The 17,201-nt window shown below is 40.5% G+C and overlaps 2 protein-coding genes across 2 annotated transcripts in view; both read left to right on the top strand.

Annotated features, from left to right (window-relative positions):
- LOC136876367 (uncharacterized) overlaps positions 1-1,097 on the top strand; it is an 81,243-nt gene extending 80,146 nt beyond the window's left edge. Inside the window, exon 5 of the mRNA XM_067150296.2 lies at positions 1,047-1,097. Within this exon, the coding sequence (XP_067006397.2) occupies positions 1,047-1,097 (51 nt within the window). The remainder of the gene's footprint in view (positions 1-1,046) is intronic.
- Positions 1,098-6,476: 5,379 nt separating this feature from the next.
- LOC136876423 (outer dense fiber protein 2) overlaps positions 6,477-17,201 on the top strand; it is a 456,680-nt gene continuing 445,955 nt past the window's right edge. Inside the window, exons 1-2 of the mRNA XM_068228338.1 lie at positions 6,477-6,725; positions 10,820-11,413. Of these exons, the coding sequence (XP_068084439.1) occupies positions 6,477-6,725; positions 10,820-11,413 (843 nt within the window). The remainder of the gene's footprint in view (positions 6,726-10,819; positions 11,414-17,201) is intronic.

Consider the following 17,201-nt stretch of genomic DNA (forward strand, 5'->3'; position numbering starts at 1 on the left):
GAAGCTTGTATCTTGTGCAAATCTCAGAAAAACTGAAATTGAAGTACAGAGTGACCCACAAATTCTGATTATAAAATTTAATACAATTTATAATGATCTAGAATTTACTTGAAGTAGGCCAAACACTCGCAACACATGACTCTAAGGAAATCTATTTCACGGGATATAGCCTACTTTGTCTTCCCTCCAGGAGCCTTGCATTCTACTCACTCACTCATTCGTGTTCTCATCCAAACCCAATAGTATTTGGCTTTTGAGGTATAGTGAGACATTCATTTTCCCTTTCTCTTTCTCCTATTAACAATGTTTTACATTTTTTATTTCATGTGGCTACTGCTCACCTGCAACAGCCCTTGTATGGTAGACCCTCCAATGAGGGTGGGTAGCATATGCCATGTAGTAGGAAACTACATGTTATTGTGGTGGAGGACAGTTTCATTTGTGGTGTGTGATGTGCAGAAATGTTGAAGACACCTCAAACACCCAGTTCCCAAGCCAAGAGAATTAACTGTTTAGACTGACTGGGAATTGAATGCAGGACTCTGAGTACAAAGTCCAGATGCTGACCAATCAGCTATAGAGCCAAATGTGATTAATGTTAATATAGTCTGATAAACCTATTGTTTTGTATCTTAAAGTAATACTTTCACTGTCAGTATTTGCCCTCACACCCTGGGGGAACTGAATGAATATTATCCCAAGGGATTCACTGATGGAATGGGAAGTGATGATTTTAAAGGATTTATGAGCTTATTTTAACAACTGTGGAATGGGCTGCTAATGATTAATTGTTAGTTAAAAGACTGAAAATTTGCATGTAGATATATTCAATGTGGACTGTTACTTGCGCAAATATGGACTGAAGTAGTTTCATTCATTTAGTGTATGTAAAATATTTGTTAACTGAATATATTGCTTAGAATTTCCAGTATTTTTATTAGCATACTGTGTGGATCAAAAAAATAACCTGCTAGGCATTTCCCCAAGAACCATCATTCAGTTATATGAAGGGTGTACTATATTGTTTTACATTTTATTTTTTCTAGGCAAATGAAGTGTATTACACATCAGTTGTTATGTCCATCTTCTCAACATAATCTCCTTGTAACTGTATGCACTTTTTTTCAAAAATTTGTTCCCTTCGCCCTGGACTCGAATCTCCCACCTGACATGCAAGACTGCTCCGCCATGCCTTTACCAACTACACTATGTTTCCGTACGGCACACTGGGCAGCTTATAGCAAGACCTTCCTGAAACCATTCTTTCGGAATGCGTACCCATGCCTTGACAGCTGTGTCCAGTTCTGTCCAGTCACAAACCTAGCCATGAATTCAGCTGGATCTTGATCATGGCATTGCAAAAGTTCTCTGCAGACGTCCAAATGCCTCTGCTTTTCATCTGCAGACAAGAGTCTAGGCACCCACGTGGATGACACCTTCCCCAACTGTAAGTGGCCATGCACGATCCGCTGCAGGGTGTTTCAGCTAATTCCCGTGGCTGCCTCCATTTCCATAAATGTGATGCATTTGTTTCCTTGGATGGCCTGTTCGACCTGGGCAATGTTGGCTGGTGTTGACACTGTCACATTCCTTTCAGAACTGGTTCCCTTGTCCACCGATGTGCGTCTTGTTTTCCAATCTTCCACCCAGTTTTAAACTGTTTTCCGTGATGGCTCATGTTCTCTACAGACTGTCACTAAGTGCCGATGTATTTCTGCATTGGTCACGCCTTGTTTTCATAGGAACCAAATCGTATAGCATTGTCCCTGATGTTTGTTTTCCATGTTGACTGCTCCTACGCTGACAGTGTTGTTATGAAATGGCTATGACGAGTGCATTTGTTGGCCCTTGTGCTGCTACCAAATGGTGGAACAAGACACTATTTGCATGTCACCACCTTCGAAAGTGAAATGTGAACCATACCTGGATGTACAAAAAGTAAAGTGTAAAACAATATACTATCTGCGCACTTTTTAGCGATAGATTTCTGTTCGAGGTGAGGAGTAAGGAGCAAGCTCTCGCAATTCCGGAAGTACTGCCAACTGAATGGAAATGAAATCTGAATTGAATCGATATGATTGATCGATATGTATATGCTACAAATTTATTCATTTGAATTCTCAGATACAGCACTCTCACAATCGTCACTGCTCTCTGCCGTACTATTAATTATAATATCGTCCAGGGCTATTTCCATGACACCGTCGTGCCTCCAGTAGTCTTCTTCCAGTTCGTGCACCTTTCTGCAGTACCCTTTCCAATCTTCGGCAGATACTGAGTTAAATGCCTTGATAGTCAGTCGTCGTAGGTTTCCTGCTGTCATGTCTCCCGTTATATTGTGTCCTCTGAACTCGCGTTTTATTTTTGCCCATGCCAATTCCATGGCGTTCAGATCACAGTTGTATGGGGGAAGACGAAGGACGACGTGACTGTTTTCAGCAATCATGACGTCAACAGCATAACTTGTTTCAGGAGGCCTGTTTTCCTGAACTAATCTGTACAGGGCCTCTTTTCTTTGATTTGTGTCACAGACAATGCCTTGCCCCTGTAGCCACTGGACCATTGTCACTCGTGTATCATACCGCGATGATATTTTATCCACCTGTCGAGAATGATATGGTGCATTATCCAGCACTATCACAGATGCAGGAGGCAAATTAGGGAGCGCAGATGGTTTGAACCATTTCTCAAAATTATCGGAATTCATTTGGCCATGGTAATCGCCTTGGGTACTTCTGGCTTCAAATATTAATTGTGCTTCTCTAATGAACCCTTTCTCAGATCCAACACTTGCAATGGTTAGCCATTTCGAAGAGCATCCCCATGCTGTAACACCCACAACATCTTTTTCTCTCTGCCAGCATTTTCCAGTTGTTATATTATTATCAATCCAGGACTCCAAGTAAAACACTTCCTTGCCTTCTTCCTTAGCATGTTTAATTTGGACGAGGAATCGTGCTCGCCAATTAACGACGTCTGCCCGCTCCAGCAATAAAACACATTTGTTTTGGACTTTCTTCCACACAAAACCCATATCTTTCAATACTTTTCGGAGAGACGTTGGGCTCCACTTCCACTTAATTTCTTTCTCCAGCACAGGGATCAGTTTCTTCAGAGTAGCCACTTTTTGGACGGTATAGAAGTTTTCGATGGTGTCCCTTATCACTCGTTTTTTGCAATCGTCCAGTTCTCTATTTTCCCTTGCATTCTCTTCCTGTGAGAAAGAGGAGAACATCATATAACACTTGCACATGACAACCTACTACTATCCATAATGATATTGGTTTGAGCAGATTAGGTAGACTGGTTAGACAGACCTACTTCTTTTTACCAGGTGTGGGTGGAGATTTGCCGGGGTGAGAGGCAGTAAATGCCTTAATGCTATGAATAGTGGCCACGGATTTCCCCGCATACGCGGCAGCACATTGGATAGACTTGCTTAGGGGGAAGAGCAGCTCTTTATTTTTTTTCTCCATAGCACAGCACTCGGTGACATGTGCTATAATTTTCTGTCCCTCACTGTGTATAGCCCTGGATGGTCGTTTCCGTTTAGGAGTACCAGGTGGTTCCTGTGATGTACTAGGCTTATTTTCCCCACTCATGTTCCTTCTAACCTAATATATGGTGGCTTTGTTATGTAAACAACACCAGTACGTAAAGTGTATGCCAGATGTCGCATGGCGATGCATAATCAAGTCATAGTTTGTGTTCAAAGGTTGCCAATACGAATCTCGAAGATTGCCGTGATCGACCGATTGAGCACTAGGGTGAAAATCTATCGCTAAAAAGTGCGCAGATAGTAGTACGCCCATCGTATTTTTTCTGAATAATGATAAACTGATAATACATGTATACATAAACTTAGGATATGCTACTTGGTCTTTATTTCATAGCAGAGTAAAATTGCATTGCTACAGTAGCAGATATTTTAGATGAGCTTGAAGTAGCCAATCCCTCAGACAGACTCTGAATTCAATATTTCTATTTGTCAGAAGATGGAGGGGAAACAGATGCAGATTCTGGTGATGAAGACTGTGCATGTCCTTGCTGATTAAATCACTCCTAGTTTCAAGTTTGAGCACAGTTAGTTATGTAAATACTGGTAAACAATAACGTCATCCCAGAAAATCCTCTCAAATTCAGTGACATTCAGAGTCAGATGTGGACATAAACTGTAGTAATGAAGCATCTAGATCTTATTCTTTCTGGTGAGAAATAGTTGGCATGAAATGCTTTGCTACCTCTCCATTTATATTTCATGATCCTGATAAAAGATATTTTATGGTTTGTTTGCACTTTATGGATTACTTAGAAGCTTTTCTGTATCCATATACTGGTTGTTTGATTTGAACAAATAATGCCTGAATTCTTAACTGCAACTACAGAATTTTTCTAGTTGGAACTGAAAAAGTACCAAGGCAATTCTGTACAAATGAGGAACAACACTCCAAAGGAAAATGCTTGAAGTTATGAACAAGCCCCAAGGTAAAGAACAACATAGTCTTCTTCTAATAATAGTCATTTTCAGACACTGATGAAAAATTTGTGGGAATATGAGACTGGAAGTATGTGCTAGGTCTAATGTTTGTCTTCCTGACACTTGTTCTGTAAATTACCATGAGCGAATATGAACTCCAGTGTTGGTTTTGCAGTCTAGTAATGTGTTCTGCAAACAAAATGTTCTTCTTATGAAAGCAGGCAACAACCATTATTGGCATGAAAATGCTCATTTTATAGCTATAGGTGTATACAACATATGTTTGTAACACATTGTTGCCTAATAAACATGCCAGTTATTTGACAACATTTCCAAGCAAGTGCTTAGCAGGACAATCTATCTGTTTACACAGGACGTACAGTATGCTATTCAAATTTTAACTATCAAATGCTACAAAGTCATAAATGTTAACATATAACATTAATAATCTTACTTTTTCCTTCTGCACACAGCTGTCAATCCATCTCTCTTTTATGAACTCTAAATCAGAAGCGATAACAACAATCAAACAGACTCCCACATAATTCTCTTGAAAAATATATTGGGGTTCACTGAAACTATCAGGTTAGCACTGACAATGCAACAGTTCAATATAAGACTGCAAATTGTGATGTCAAAAATGATCCACCTGGGAATATATGTGTTAATTTAGTTGAACAACTTGGTATATTTCACTTATTTGCATTTTTAAAATATTTTCAGTGATAGTTCATAAATTTCAAAGAAAAGTTCTTCTTATTCTTGTAATTTAGTACAACTTCATAAGCATCCCCTCTTAAATTTGATAGAAAGAGAAAAAAGATAGCTAGCTATCCCTCCAGCAAATGACGGTACAGTATACAGAGTGTTTCTATATTCCCATTACAGACTTTGAGGGCTTGCATTGGGGACCAGGACGGTAAAGTTTAGCATAGGAACTTGTGTACGAAAACGTACCGTCTTCCCGCTACTCACAAGAAACCACCACAGCACAGTTCAAATCTCCCACATTTTTGGCGCCACTGACTAGAGTACATATGTCATTGAACGATCACGTGATGTCCCATAACCCTACATGTTTGTTGACATTCCGTGCCATTCAGTTGAGAGTGTGATCCACACGGAGACATGCTGTACTGCTGTTGTGGTTGTGATCTTCGTTCATACTATAGTACAGCAGTAATTCTTTACTACGCACACAGCAGTAACCTGTACATGCAGTACTGTACTTGCAGTATTTCATAGGTAGTATGTTGCTGTTGACCATGGCATACACATTTGCGGAATACGCCGACTTGTTGATATTGTACAGCGAAGCTCGGTGCAATGGGAGAGCTGCTCATCAGTGGTATGGAAAGCATTTTCAACACCGTCGAACACCTTCGCGTGCCCTCTTTGCTAAGGTGTGTCAGCGAGCCTCGGAGACAGGTAGATTCACTGTCAACAGAGATGACTGTGGTGCTCCATGGCGGCGCCACACACCCGAGTTTGAAGAGGTTGTACTCCACGCAGTGGAAGAGGACAGTACTATGAGTACCAGAAACATAGCAAGGACACTGAATGTGGATCACACAACTGTCTGGCGTGTTCTGCATGAGCAGCAGCTACACCCGTACTACCCCCAGAGGGTACAGGCAATACAGCCACAGGATATTGCATCAAGAGCCCACTTTTTGAGGTGGTTCTTGCACCGTTGTGTGGATGATCCCCACTTCCCATGGTGGATTCTTTTCACTGATGAAACAAAGTTCACCAGGGAAGGTGTTTTCAATTCCCTCAACAGTCATGTGTGGGCTGCTGAAAATCTGCATGCTGCGCACCCCCACATGTTTCAGCAACGATACGGTGTGATCATTTGGGCAGGGTTCCTGAATGGATGTGTGATTGGGCCATACCTTCTTCCACGAAATATCACTGGTGCCTCATACTTAATACTGTATTCCTTGAAGACATACTGCATGAGTTCTTAGATGATGTGCCGCAGCATGTGTGTCAAAACATGTGGTTCCAGCATGATGGCGCACCACCTCATTTTTCTCTTTCGGTCCGAGATCTTCTGCACCAAAGATTTGAGCAATGGTGGATAGGTCGTGGTGGCCCAATTGCTTGGCCTGTACATTCACCCAAAAATATGAAAACCTTGATTTACGAGACACCTGTGGAATCCAACGAAGACCTATTGGCGCGGGTTATGGCTGCGGCGGATGTTGGAGGACCAGGGATTGATGATCGTGTGTACGAGAACATGGCACGGAGGTACCGTGTCTGTGTTGACGTCGGTGGTCATCACATTGAGTCCCACCTGTAATTGGACCCAGACGACAAGCAGACGACTCGGACAGAGCACCGAAAATGCGGGATCTGTGAACGTGTGCTGTGGTGGTTTCTTGTGGGTAGTGGGAAGACGGTACGTTTGACACAAGTTCCTATGATAAACTTAACCATCTTAGTCCTCACCGCAAGCTCTCAAAGTCTGTAATGGGAATTTAGAAACACCCTGTATGTGAAAAAAAGGAGGGGACACAAAGGGCATAAAAATGAAAGACTCTCTAGGCTTTTCCAAACTAATACCATCAGAGTCAGAAGAGAACAAGAGTTGTTCAAGGGAGGTACAACGGGAAAGATTGAAGCATGAAGCCTAGCATATATAAGTAAAAAGCGATGTTGGACTTAGCTAAGAGCCCTATGGTCGCCAACTCACTCTCCCAAGTTGAGAGCCTCTGGAGGTTCATACATTTCTTATGATAGACAAGGAATACCTTGGAGATATACCCGCAGATGCATAGGAAAGTGTACAGATACTAAATCGCAATACTTTAAAGACATAAGGTAAAATATTTCATTCAGAAAGACTAGCCTAAGCTATGCTTTTTAGGTTTATGCTACTACCTAACTTTTATAATTTTAGGCCAAATTTTAGACATTAGTAGGAAAACTACTTACTTACTCCTCGGCGCTACAGCCCTTGTAGGGCCTTGGCCTCTCTGACGATTGTAGCCCAATCTTCACGATCTTCTGCACGCCTCCTCCATCTTCTTGTTCCCATCTTTCTTAAATCCTCCTCCACATCATCCAGCCATCTTTTCCGGGGTCTTCTTTTCCATCTTCTACCACCTGGATTTCCCTTATAGATCTTCTTGACAGCCCTATTATCTGGCATTCTCTCCACGTGTCCCAACCACCTTAATCTGTTGCTTTTTATTTCGGTTACGATACGTGGATGTCCATAGAGTTCTTCCAATTCCTTGTTTTTCCTTATTCTCCACAATTTCCCTTCCTTCACCAGGCCAAAAATCTTTCTCAGTATTTTTCTCTCCCATCTGTTCAACAGTTCTTCATCTACTTTGGTCATTGTCCATGTTTCAGAGCCATAAGTTACCACTGGTCGTAATACTGTTCGATAGACTGTCAACTTTAATCTTCTACCAAGGCTGCGTGATCTAAATACTTTCAATAAAGCTAAGTAAGCCCTATTGCCCACAGCAATCCTCGCTTTTATTTCCTCTTTCATGTCATTATCTTTTGTCACCAGCACTCCTAAATACTTAAACTTTTCACATCTCTCGTAGTTAATCCCATTTAATTTTATGCACTTGTCTTCCCTTACTATGGTCCTCCTAGATGCAAACAAGTAACGAGTTTTGGCATTATTCACTCTTAGGCCCATTTCACCTCCTTCCTTTTCTAATCTATCCAGTCCTTCCTCTAGGTTTTTCAATCTTCTAGACAGCATATCAACATCATCAGCATAAGCCAGATTCTGTGTTACACGGTTGAACAGCGTACCGCCTGAATTACTGACCTCCACCTTTCTCATCACACGCTCCAAAACCACATTGAAGAGCAGGGTAGATAACACATCCCCTTGCCGCAAACCTTGGTTTACTTCAAACTCTTTAGTAAGATTTTCTTCTATTTTAATCATGCATTTAGTACCTGTTAGGGTCATTTGTACCAGTCTTATCAATTTAGTTAAGAACTCCATGTCCATCATTGTTTGATACAGTTTCCTTCTCTTCACACTATCATAAGCCTGCCGAAAGTCCACAAACAGCTGATGCACATCCACATTATATGCATAGCATTTCTCCATTATTTGCCTGACAGTGAAGATGTGATCTGTTGTTGATCTACCCTGTCGAAAGCCACTTTGGTAGTCTCCTAGTATCTACTCAATCAGTGGAGTGAGTCTCATAGACAAAACCTTGGCTAAGACCTTATAAACCACACTAAGCAAAGATATACCTCTATAATTTTCACACTTTGCTTTATCTTTCTTCTTATGAATTGGGCAAATAATTGCTAAGCTCCAATGCTCTGGCATTTGTTCTGTTTCCCAAACTTCCACAATTAGTTGGTGAACAAGTTGCATCAACTGCTCACCCCCGTATTTAATCATCTCAGCTGAAATGTTATCACTTCCTGGAGCCTTATTATTCTTCAAGTACTTAATTGCCGTCCTCACTTCTTCTATAGATGGTACAGGCACTGGTTTTAAATCTAGGCTAGGATTCTGCCAAGGCTGCCCATCCACTTCTTCCAATCTCACCGTCTCTGCAGCCACATTCAACAGTTCACTAAAGTATTCCGCCCATCGGTCAAGAATCCGGTCTCTTCCCCCAATCATGTTTCCTTCCTTATCTATACAGAATACAGCATGTGGTTGAAAACCTTTCTGTACGTCCTTTATTTTCCCATAGAACTTCCGTACTTCTTGCATATCATATTGTTCCTCCAAATCTGTAATCCATTTCCTCTCTGCCTCTCTCTTCTTTCTCCTACAAATTCTGTTTGCCTCTTTCCTCTTCTTCCTAAATTATTCTACATATGTTCTTGTTTTCCTGTTAAACATTTTCTTCCTTGCTTCATTTCTTTCCTCAACTGCTCTTCTGCAATCATCATCAAACCATCCTTGCCTTTCGGTCTTTACCTCAACTCCTAGTACCTCATCCGCAGTTTCCTGCAATGCATCCCTCAATAAAATCCACTTTCCTTCAATGTTTTCCACTGCCAAGCTTTGTTGTTTAGCCTCCAATTTCTTCTCCATCCTGCATTCATATAGTTGTGCAGTTTCTTTATCTTTCAATTTTGAGACCATATATCTCCTTGGAGCTTTCCCTTTCTTAGCAGATCTGTAAGTTGCAATACGTTGCCTGTATTTTACCCGTACCAAGTAATGGTCCGAATCACAATCAGCTCCCCTACAACTGTCAACTTGTAGTATGTCAGATGCATGTCTCCTATCAATTACTACATGGTCTATTTGATTAAAGGTGACACCATCTGGTGAACACCAAGTGGCTTTCCGTATATTCTTTCTCTGAAACCATGTACTCTTTACCACCATTGAGTTTCCCATGGCAAAATCAGTTAGCCTCTGTCCATTATCATTTGACTCATCATGCAAACTTTCCTTCCCAACTGTCTCCCTATAGGCTTCTTCTTTACCCACTTTAGCGTTGAAATCTCCAAGTATGATTTTTACATCTTGTCGTGGGATGCATTCTATTTCTTGTTCCAATTGTCCATAGAACATATCTTTCTCTTCATCCTCAGCCTCTTCTGTAGGTGCATACACACACACAAGGGTGATATTGAAAAAATGGGCCTTCATCCTTAGAGTGCATATTCTTTCATTTACAGGTTTAAAATTCAAAACTGCTGACTTATATCTGTCATCCACTAGGAAGCCTGTGCCACCTATTGTACCTTTGGCTCCTCCACTATGCAGAACTGTATATCTACCACTTCTAAAACACCATTTCCTTTCCATCTGACTTCCCAAATTGCTGCTATTCCAATATTATTCTCCATTTCTTGTTTTAGATTGTTTAGGGCTCCTGGTTTATTCAGGGTTCGTACATTCCAGGTTGCTACATACAGATCATATTTCCGTTTGCATCTTCCATTTCCTCGCGTGGGTCGTTTACCATTATCATCAGTCCGGCTATTCTTGTCTGTGAGTTTCGTAACGAGTTGTTTTTCCGATATAGGGTTGTTAGCCCCATGATCAACCCCCAACCTGGAGGACCAGGGTATCCCTCTTAGTCTGGCCTATCACCTTTGACCTGACCGGCTTGGGTGGCCCTACCAGGAGCTTATGCTCCCGCCGGCATAGCTCTCAGGATCACTTAGGCACGCAAGCTCCCACATCGCGACAAGATGAAGATACCAGCGTGGGAGATTAGTAGGAAAAACTTTCTTTTAAAATTGGAGATATCAGGATGTCCATATGTATTGTCTATATGTGTTTGTAGACAAGCACTATCCAATATCTACGATGTTAGAATATAATTTTCTTGTTTTGTGCATTAATACTGAATAATATCACATTTGTTTCAGCGAGAATTATCAGAAGAAGATACATTGGTATTAAAGCTAAAAAAATTAGAATTAGTGAAAAAGCTTGGAGAATTTGAAGAAATCACTCAAAAAGTTCAGCAGCTTATTGGACTCCCAAACATGAAAAATGTACCACTCTCAAAGTCACTTGAAGATCAATTAAAGTGCTTGCCATCTTCTCCCAGCTCTATGATGTTATTCGATGGACGTAGCGATGCTTCTTCTGCCTCTTCAGCGCTGGAAGTTATCCCAGAAGAAGATGAAGAATGTCGTTGTAAAGAGGAAGATATTGCTAGATTTAAAAAGATGGAAGATACAATTCCCAAAGTTATAGTCTGTGGTGCAGAGAGCCGTGTTCCGAGAATTATCGTTTGTGAAACTCCAAAGACTTCACCTCCACAACCAAATGTCTGCAGATGCCCTTCACCACCTGAGGATGTCTGCGGATGCCCTCCACCACCTGAGGATGTCTGCGGATGCCCTCCACCACCTGAGGATGTCTGCAGATGCCCTCCACCACCTGAGGATGTCTGCAGATGCCCTCCACCACCTGAGGATGACTGCAGATGCCCTCTACCACCTGGGGATGATTCGGTGAGTAACACAGATTACTGATTTCAAATTTTGCAGAATCTTCTTCTTTGATGTAAGAATTCTATTTCATTAACATAACCGGGAAATTTTTGTTGTTCTCCAATTATCTGGATTTTCTATCTATCCTAACAGCTAACAACCCCAATCAATTTAAAAAATGAATTACTAATTAAATATAGTCCATATTTATGAGGAATTAAAAATTGAACATTTTTGGCTAATTATACACAATAAGACAATTTATTAAAATTAATTATTAAAATTTATTAAAATGCAATAATATTTTAGAGTAGAGGAAAGTTTTGGCAATGAATAATGTAAGTCATTAGTGACAAAATTATAGACTACATCTCTGGTGCCGAAAGCTTTTCTGAATCCACAGTGAGGATCGTCAAGATCCATCTCACATTTAGCTTTAATTCTGGTATGTATTATTCTGAGGAATGTTTCCAAGAGGTGACTCATAAGGCTGAAGAGCCGGTAGTCACCTCAGTTCTTCACTTGACTTCAGTTAATCTCCTGCCAGTTCACATGTATTATGTAGTAATATTGTGAGATAATGTTAATGGTCTAATCATCTTCAATTCTAAAGGAACTCCATTTGAACCTGAAGCTTTTCCAGTGGCTGCTATTGTTATTGCACTTAAGATTTGAGGATTTCTGGTGTTCCATCCTCCTTTCTCACTGTTTCTTTTCTGTCTTTGCTGAATAGAGCTTTTAAAATTCTTACCCCCTTCAATTCTATAATAGCTTCTGTGACAAAATCTACAGATTTTTTGAAATGTGTCACCCATGACTGCTGCCTGTATAACTCGCGCAACTTTTAGTGATATCAGGATTCCATAGTGCTGAATCGGTAGACCTTGGTTATCTTCAAGATTCGTATTAGCAACCTTTGAAACACAAACTATGAATCGCTTATTCATCGCCGTGAGACATCTGGCGTACACTTGGCGTACACTTTACATACTAGTACTATTGTTGTTTACACAGCAAAGCCAAACTATAGAATCTATGCTATATAATGTGTGTGTGACACAGTTGTTGGCTTAAGATAACAAAGGTTTAGAAAATTCACATTGATTCCATTCAGATTTCATTTGCATTCAGTTGGCAGTATTACTGGAACTGGGAAAGCTCCCTCCTTACTCCTCACACCTGTAACACCAGGTATCACTAAAAGTTGTGTGAGTAATATGTACCTGATACTTCTTAAACATTCTTATGTACATGAAATGGTTCGTGTCTTCTACTGACCTCCTCTATTTCTTGAATTTATCAGTCATCTGTTGCTGCCTCTCTACTTTATTTCACTTTTAATGGTTATTTGTAATACTTTATTTTCTTCACTAGTTGTTGATGTGCATCTTATAATTTTATCAGGTATACTCCAACTTTTAGTACTTTCTCCTTTCTGGTGATTTGATCTTTTATATTTTCTATGTGTTTAATGTTGCATTAATTCATACCTAGTCTGAAACAACAACAACAACAACAACAACAACAACAACAACAACAACAACAACAACGACAACAACAACAACTTGGCAAACAAATTGGAATTTGATGGGGAGCTATCAATATTAATGGGGCTTATGGAAGAAAGAAGGTAGAACTGGCTGAGTCAGCAAAGAGGATGCATCTGGATGTGCTAGGAGTAAGTGATATTCAGGTAAGGGGAGATAATGAGGAAGAGATAGGAGATTATAAAGTGTATTTGACGGGTGTTAGAAAGGGAAGGGCAGAGTCTGGGGTAGGGCTCTTTATCAGGAATACCATTGCACGCAACATAGTTTCTGTTAGGCACGTAGATGAGCGAATGATGTGGGTAGATTTGTCAGTTGGAGGAATTAGGACAAGAATTGTGTCCGTGTATTCACCATGTGAGGGTGCAGATGAGGATGAAGTTGACAAGTTTTATGAAGCAATGAGTGACATCGTGGTCAGGGTCAACAGCAAGGATAGAATAGTGCTAATGGGCGATTTCAATGCGAGAGTTGGGAATAGAACTGAAGGATACGAAAGGGTGATTGGTAAATGTGGGGAAGATATGGAAGCTAATGGGAATGGGAAGCGTTTGCTGGACTTCTGTGCTAGTATGGGTTTAGCTGTTACGAATACATTCTTCAAGCATAAGGCTATTCACCGCTACACATGGGAGGCTAGGGGTACCAGATCCATAATAGACTATATCTTAACAGACTTTGAATTTAGGAATGTACGAGTTTTTCGGGGATTTTTCGATGATACAGACCACTATCTGATCTGTAGTGAACTAAGTATCTCTAGGCCTAGGGTAGGGAAAGTGAAATCTGTCTGCAAACGAATAAGGGTAGAAAATCTCCAGAACGAGGAAATTAGACAGAAGTACATGGATATGATTAGTGAGAAGTTTCAAACAGTAGACAGTAAGCAGGTTCAGGATATAGAAAGTGAATGGGTGGCATACAGGGATGCTGTAGTAGAAACAGCAAGGGAATGCCTAGGAACAACTATGTGTAAAGATGGGAAAAGGCAAACATCTTGGTGGAATGATGAAGTGAGAGCAGCCTGTAAACGTAAAAAGAAGGCTTATCAGAAATGGCTCCAAACAAGGGCCGAGGCAGACAGGGATTTGTACGTAGATGAAAGAAACAGAGCGAAACAAATAGTTGTTGAATCCAAAAAGAGGTCATGGGAAGATTTTGGTAATAACCTGGAAAGGCTAAGTCAAGCAGCAGGGAAACTTTTCTGGACAGTAATAAAGAATCTTAGGAAGGGAGGGAAAAAGGAAATGAACAGTGTTTTGAGTAATTTAGGTGAACTCATAATGGATCCCAGGGAATCACTGGAGAGATGGAGGGAATATTTTGAACATCTTCTCAATGTAAAAGGAAATCATCCTGGTGTTGTTGCAAACAGCCAAGCTCATGGGGAAGAGGAAAATGATGTTGGTGAAATTATGCTTGAGGAAGTGGAAAGGATGGTAAATAAACTCCATTGTCATAAGGCAGCAGGAATAGATGAAATTAGACCTGAAACGGTGAAGTATAGTGGGAAGGCAGGGATGAAATGGCTTCATAGAGTAGTAAAATTAGCATGGAGTGTTGGTAAGGAACCTTCAGATTGGACAAAAGCAGTAATTGCACCTATCTATAAGCAAGGGAACAGGAAGGATTGCAACAACTATTGATTAGTATACCAGGCAAAGTATTCACTGGCATCTTGGAAGGGAGGGTGCGATCAGTCATTGAGAGAAAGTTGGATGAAAACCAGTGTGGTTTCAGACCACAGAGAGGCTGTCAGGATCAGATTTTCAGTATGCGCCAGGTAATTGAAAAATGCTACGAGAGGAATAGGCAGTTGTGTTTATGTTTCGTAGATCTAGAGAAAGCATATGACAGGGTACCGAGGGAAAAGATGTTCACTATACTGGAGGACTATGGAATTAAAGGTAGATTATTAAAATCAATCAAAGGCATTCATGTTGACAATTGGGCTTCAGTGAGAATTGATGGTAGAATGAGTTCTTGGTTCAGGGTACTTACCAGGTTTAGACAAGGCTGTAATCTTTCAGCTTTGCTGTTCGTAGTTTACATGGATCATCTGCTGAAAGGTATAAAATGGCAGCGAGGGATTCAGTTAGGTGGAAATGTAGTAAGCAGTTTGGCCTATGCTGACGACTTGGTCTTAATGGCAGACTGTGCCGAAGGCCTGCAGTCTAATATCTTGGAACTTGAAAATAGGTGCAATGAGTATGGTATAAAAATTAGCCTTTCGAAGACTAAATTGATGTCAGTAGGTAAGAAATTCAACAGAATTGAATGTCGGATTGATGATACAAAGCTAGAACGGGTCGATAATTTCAAGTATTTAGGTTGTGTGTTCTCCCAGGATGGTAATATAGTAAATGAGATTGAATCGAGGTGTCGTAAAGGTAATGCAGTGAGCTCGCAGTTGCGATCAACAGTATTCTGTAAGAAGGAAGTCAGCTCCCAGACGAAACTATCCTTACATCGGTCTGTTTCAGACCAACTTTGCTTTACGGGAGCGAAAGCTGGGTGGACTCAGGATATCTTATTCATAAGTTAGAAGTAACAGGCATGAAAGTAGCAGAATGATTGCTGGTACAAACATGTGGGAACAATGGCAGGAGGGTACTCGGAATGAGGAGATAAAGGCTAATTTAGGAATGAACTCGATGGATGAAGCTGTACACATAAACCGGCTTCAGTGGTGGGGTCATGTGAGACGAATGGAGGAGGATAGGTTACCTAGGAGAATAATGGACTCTGCTATGGAGGGTAAGAGAAGTAGAGGTAGACCAAGACGACGATGGTTAGACTCGGTTTCTAACGATTTAAATATAAGAGGTATAGAACTAAATAAGGCCACAACACTAGTTGCAAATCGAGGATTGTGGCGACGTTTAGTAAATTCTCACTGGCTTGCAGACTGAACGCTGAAAGGCATAACAGTCTATAATGATAATGTATGTATGTATGTATGTATGTATGTATGTATGTATGTATGTATAACAATAATAATAATAATAATAATAATAATAATAATAATAATAATAATAATAATAATAATAAACGAGAATTATAGGCACTAGAAACAGTTAAAATAGGCAGGCATATAGGCTCTTAAATTAGCCAAAATAGGCATGTAAATAGGCACTAACATGCAAACTAGGCAACAAAATAGGCATGAAAAAATACTTATAAATAAAAACACACTCAATTACTATAAAAGGAATTTACAACAAGCAATGTTTCAATGCTTGTCGGTAACAATCCTGTTCTCCTGTCGGGCAGAATGTTTTGTACTGAGAGAAATCTCTCAACATCACAGGAAGTGATTGGACAAAGTTTCAATGAAGCCACTTCATCTGGTTTCAGTTCAAACGCTTCATCTACCTCACCTTGGAGCACCCTGGCTAGTTTTCCCGCCGTTTTCCAGCATGGATTCTGCTGCAGGACTCGTATGGAACTCTTTGCTGACAGGGGCTACCTTCCCAGAGGTTTGGTCAAAACTTCTTCTGACTTCTTCCACAACCCTAAATGACTCCACCAGGGGAAAGCCACTTGTCTCCAACTCGGCGATTGCTCCCAGCAGCTTGTTGAAGTTTTAAGCTGCTTCACTTTATTCAGAGGGATATTAGCTCCCACCACTGCAGTGCACAGGTGTATAGAAAATTGTTGTTGGTGGCTGTTCACAGTGGACTGGTAGAAAAGCTGCAATGACAACGCTTTCTGTACTCGTATCAAATGCATCGCAGTATTTCTAAGTTGATCTACATGGTATCTTTTCACATTTGATCTGAGAAATAATACAATTGACTTAAATTACAATGTTCTTACATTTCTACAGCTGGGCTAGTCGGCAATAATGCTTAGTATAAACATAATAAAGGCGTCCTCTGGAGAGGCCTGGTGCATGTCTTTTTCTCTTGGATGGCCTATTAGGCGACCTGCATGTCTGTGAAGATGAGGGCCCTACCTAGGATGATTTCTAATGCTGAAAACGCCACACAAACCCAGCCCCAGAGCCATTGGAATGAACAAATTAAGGTTAAAATCACCGATCTGGCGGGGAATTGAACCCGAGGCCCTGTGAACCGAAGGCCAGTACGTTGACCATTCAGCCAACAAGTCGGACAGTATAAAAATCCATTTGTTTCATAAAAAAGAAAAAGATTATTAGAGGTGATGTACAAAACTTTAAAGTAGGAACAAGAGAATTCGTAATTTACATGGAAATATGTCCTCAAAAATGTTCTGTTATAATCTGGCAGTGTCCTGTT

The sequence above is a fragment of the Anabrus simplex genome, chromosome 1 (genome assembly GCF_040414725.1).
Source record: "Anabrus simplex isolate iqAnaSimp1 chromosome 1, ASM4041472v1, whole genome shotgun sequence".
Taxonomy (NCBI): Eukaryota; Metazoa; Arthropoda; class Insecta; order Orthoptera; family Tettigoniidae; genus Anabrus; species Anabrus simplex.